The sequence below is a fragment of the Nicotiana attenuata genome, unplaced genomic scaffold, assembly GCF_001879085.1.
Source record: "Nicotiana attenuata strain UT unplaced genomic scaffold, NIATTr2, whole genome shotgun sequence".
Lineage (NCBI taxonomy): Eukaryota > Viridiplantae > Streptophyta > Magnoliopsida > Solanales > Solanaceae > Nicotiana > Nicotiana attenuata.
The window spans coordinates 115,487-120,185 of record NW_017671361.1 but is presented as its reverse complement, the minus strand read 5'-3'; the positions used below and the strand labels follow the sequence as shown (position 1 = coordinate 120,185).

Sequence of the window (4,699 nt, the reverse complement as noted above, 5' to 3'; positions counted from 1 at the left end):
ATTCCAACTTGTTTGGGGAATCAAATATTTTTTTTTATTAATGATTCTTAAAAATATCTTTAACTATAATTTTAAAGTATATGGTACTTTAATTTTAACTAAAACTTTTGGTTCTGTAAATAATTTTTCGTAAAGGTTAAAGAGTTGATGCTCAATGCTATAGCAATATTATGCAATGACCTACACATTTGCCAAACAAAATATACACTAGATATTTTAGTGAATATTACTCTCTGTATTAAAACCTTTGTATTATAATTCTTGCATAATTTTATCTGCGTACGGACGACTAGAAATAAATGGAAGGGTCAATATATGGTGCCAGCCTGTTGTGGAACCACACCAAGGTGTTTCAGCTGGGAAGGTATGGGCATTTTAGGGTCCAGATAGCCTTAGTAGTCAAATCACAACTCCAGGTGAAGCTTTGGAGTCTAGTTCATGTAAATCTGCAAGCGGAGTTCAAATTTAAAGTTTATAGGTTCGAGATTTTAATCTTTTTAGATTATAAAATTTTAAACTAATAATTTATCCATATGTTTAACAAATTTCGTTAGATAAAATTAAATTATTTAACAAAAATTACCGAATTCATCCGAACCGTGACCGACACACTAGCTCCTTGGGCTGTAACTATATCCTTATGTGGGGACTTTGGGACCAAAGGGTCCATTAGAGATAGGGATTGGGTGAAGTTAAATCAACCCTTCAACACCCTATCCACGTGGGCATCCTAATGGTTTATCCTAGTCAGCTTTCTATATGTCAGGTTCGTACAGAGACATCCGATAAAATTGAAATGATACAGAAAAGATTAACACGGTTCAAATCTAAAAATAGTCTTACAGGCCAATTAGTTTTACACCTTCTAAAGATTTTTCTGTAATCTTCAGCGGGGCTTAGTTTGACAGTAGGACCATTAAAATCAGTTTGAATTATTTATAGTTGGAATTGAAGGAGCATGTTTAGTTATTTTCAGTACGACAAAATGCATTTCCCCTTGACAGGAAGCAAGGGAGCTGCTTACTATTCTAACCATCATTATATTTGAATTCACCTAATTACTATCATTAAGTTTGTGTCACCTAATTACCATCATATGAAACATTGTAACTTATAATTAAAAACAATGTGGAAGAAATTTGTTCACCTGTATGGCTGTATGATCTTATGTATCCATTCTATTCTATTTAAAAGACAATTAAGAGGATTTACTCATATGGTGGCGGTAACGGAATCTAGGACAGATGACTGATTGTAGTATCTATAAGAGGATTTAATCAGATGGTGGCGATAATGAAATATACGACGGAGGACTAATTGTAATATCTATAAGAGGATTTAATAAGATGGTGGCGATAATGAAATCTACGACGGAGGACTTGTCGTATCTATCTAGATTTTGCAAAAACGAAAAAAATATTGAACCCACTCTCCACTCTCTCCTTGCACATAGAAGATTGATGATTTTTTTTTTTCGTGACTACTTAGTGTGTTTCAAGAACCGTGTTTTTAGAAGGAAGAGGACTCCTTACTAGTATCATATTCTGGCAAAAGAAAAGCATTAGTGGAAAAGTCTAGCAAATGAGAAACTTTATATATAAAAACACATTAAAAAAATTTATTACCTTGAATATAATTTGAGTTAACGACAATTGATGTGTCAGTACTCGATATTGAACGATCTTAAACCATAAAACCATACTAATTCTCAAACTATACAACCAATAAAAGAAGTCAAAAACAAAAGGAATAAAAACGAGGAGCTAAACCCACTCAATCCAATAAAAAAAAAAAAAATAGAGTACATTATTTTAGTAGCATTAATTAAGTATGAAATAAAATAATTAGTAAGCATATGATAGCTTATGATTTGAGAATGACCCGTCAAATGCATTTACTTCCCATCTTCTGTCACATGCCCCTTTCCTATACGATTAGACAAAATAAAACCTTCTATATAAGCCCACTTCTACACCCCTCTCTTCAAACAAATTCAATTCTCTCTTCACAAAATTCTCTATACTCACATACAAAAGTTCAAATTTTTACACTACAAAAACCAAAACTCCAACACCCTTTTCACAAGAAAGCAATAACTCTCTGTTTTAGCCATTTGTCGCTCCGATTCGTTTTGATAAAACACCACTTTCACAGCCATTTGTTGCTCTGATTCGTTTTGGAAAAAAACACCATTCATCACAAGAAAGCAAAGATGTTTACCATATCAGAACAAGATTTCTTTTCGCGAAGATGTGTTTGGGTAAATGGACCTGTTATTGTAGGTGCAGGTCCATCAGGATTAGCTGTAGGCGCTTGTTTAAGGGAACAAGGAGTTCCTTTTGTAATTTTAGAAAGAGCTGATTGTATTGCATCTTTATGGCAAAAAAGAACTTATGATCGTTTAAAACTTCACCTTCCAAAAAAATTCTGTCAACTTCCCAAATTTCCATTTCCAAATCACTACCCTGAGTACCCAACAAAGAGACAATTCATTGATTATCTTGAATCATATGCCAACCATTTTGACATTAAACCACAGTTTAATGAAACTGTTGAATCAGCTAAATATGATGAAACTTGTAAAGTTTGGAGAATTAAGACTATTTCTCCTATTGGCTCTGAAGTTGAGTATATTTGTCAATGGCTTGTTGTGGCTACTGGTGAAAATGCTGAAAGAGTAGTGCCTGATATTGAAGGATTGAAAGATTTTGGAGGTGAAGTAATTCATGCTTGTGATTATAAATCAGGAGAGAAATATCAAGGGAAGAAAGTTGTTGTTGTTGGATGTGGCAATTCTGGCATGGAAGTTTCTCTTGATCTTTCTAATCATAATGCTCAACCATCTATGGTCTGTCGTAGCTCGGTAAGTAGTACAGAGACGAATTCAGAATTTAAATTTAATATTTTAAACCTTTAGGTTTTTACCACTAAACCCGTTTCCCTTTTGAGATAATGGGTTCAAAATTTAATATTTTGAAATTTTAACAATTTTCACATATTTAAGGAGCAGAATCTACTGACTCTAAATTATGAATCCACTGGCACTTCTTCACTTTATTTTGAGCAAACACACACACACACACAAAAAAAAAAAAAAATCTAACTGAACCGTTAGACTTTTAAAATTATGAGTTCAGAATTTTATATTTTTTTGTAATTTTGGTGATTTTTCTAATGTTGTTTTGCTATGTTTTTTCTTGTTCAGGTACATGTTTTGCCAAGAGAAATCTTTGGAAAATCAACATTTGAGTTGGCAATGTTTATGATGAGTTGGTTGCCACTTTGGCTAGTTGATAAAATACTACTTATTCTTGCATGGTTTATATTGGGAAATATTGAGAATTATGGACTAAAAAGGCCATCAATTGGTCCACTTACACTCAAGAATACACAAGGAAAAACACCTGTTTTGGACATTGGTGCTTTGGAAAAAATTAGATCTGGAAAAGTTAAGGTTATCCCAGGAATCAAGAGGTTTTCATGCGGTACTGTTGAACTTGTCAATGGTGAAAAATTGGAAGTTGATTCTGTTGTTTTGGCTACTGGTTATTGCAGCAATGTTCCTTTTTGGCTACAGGTGAGAAAATGTCCTAATCCTTCTGGAACTTTTTTTAATAATGTGGACAGTTTTGGAAGTTTCTTATAATGGTTTTGAAATAAGTTTAAGTTATATATACTGACAATATAAAAGAATTTTTACGCTGTCAGTGCAAGAATAAACACATTTGCAAAAATAGCCAAAAGAAAGAGGGTGTTATAGAAGGTTCTTGAACAGTGGCCTAATGTTATTTTTGTTATGTTTTACAGGAAAGTGAATTTTTTTCCAAGAATGGATTCCCAAAGGCACAAAATAACTGGAAAGGAAAATCTGGGCTATATGCAGTTGGATTTACAAGGAAAGGGCTAGCTGGTGCTTCTGCTGATGCTACAAAAATAGCACAAGATATTGCCAAAGTTTACAAAGATGACCTTAAACAAAAGAAGCAAAAAGTTTCTACACATAGAAGATGCATCTCAACTTTCTAGTTCATCTCAACAGCATATACAAGTTCAGAAATTCCCTTCTTTTTTTTTTTAATAAATGTGTAAAAAATATATATATACAGAATATACCAAAGGAAAACAGCAGAAGATAGCATATACAGAGATTAGCCCTCTCCAAAAATTAGCTCAAGTTTTTGCTAACAGTTTGGGCGTTTTACCTTGAGGATGAAGAGGCATTTCTCTATTCTTTTTTTTTTCTTCCACAAATTTTTTAAACATTAGTTTTGTTTGTATTGACTTCCCATACAAATTTGTACAATTATTTTCGCTTATTTATTACAATGACAAATATATTCCTTTATTGTTATCTGTACTCTTCATAAAATTGTTACTACAAGTTTCTTGTTTAGCTTTCATGACAAATTGAATAGTAATGCGCGTACGCGCGCATACACATATATGTGCAAAAACAAATGTATATGTGTACATATACGATACGATCATACTTATTTTGAACCCACTGAATCTAAATTTGGAGTTCCTCTCTAAAATAGAAATAAAATAAACTCTTATATGAGATAATAGTGGGCTCATTGTTAAAAATGAAAATGATATGTTTAGTGAGAAAATGACTTCAATTTCCATTTTGTGCAGACTTAAAAGAGGAACTGACAGAACACGTAGTACCGGAGAAGAGTATTTCTCAAGTTCTTTT

General features: G+C 32.6%; 1 protein-coding gene across 1 annotated transcript; it reads left to right on the top strand.

Annotated features, from left to right (window-relative positions):
- The first annotated feature begins 1,922 nt into the window (after window positions 1-1,922).
- On the top strand, window positions 1,923-4,351 carry LOC109207793 (probable indole-3-pyruvate monooxygenase YUCCA9). The gene is made up of 3 exons (XM_019370787.1): window positions 1,923-2,863; window positions 3,206-3,577; window positions 3,808-4,351. Exons 1-3 carry the CDS (start codon window positions 2,213-2,215, stop codon window positions 4,024-4,026), a joined length of 1,242 nt encoding a protein of 413 aa, XP_019226332.1. The 5' UTR covers window positions 1,923-2,212; the 3' UTR covers window positions 4,027-4,351.
- Window positions 4,352-4,699: the final 348 nt, after the last annotated feature.

Bases quoted from the DNA above. Each gene is read 5' to 3' on its own strand.
- LOC109207793 (XM_019370787.1), top strand. From the start codon at position 2,213: ATGTTTACCATATCAGAACAAGATTTCTTTTCGCGAAGATGTGTTTGG. The intron at 2,864-3,205 runs GTAAGTAGTACA...TTTCTTGTTCAG, and splicing joins CTATGGTCTGTCGTAGCTCG to GTACATGTTTTGCCAAGAGA. The intron at 3,578-3,807 runs GTGAGAAAATGT...TATGTTTTACAG, and splicing joins ATGTTCCTTTTTGGCTACAG to GAAAGTGAATTTTTTTCCAA.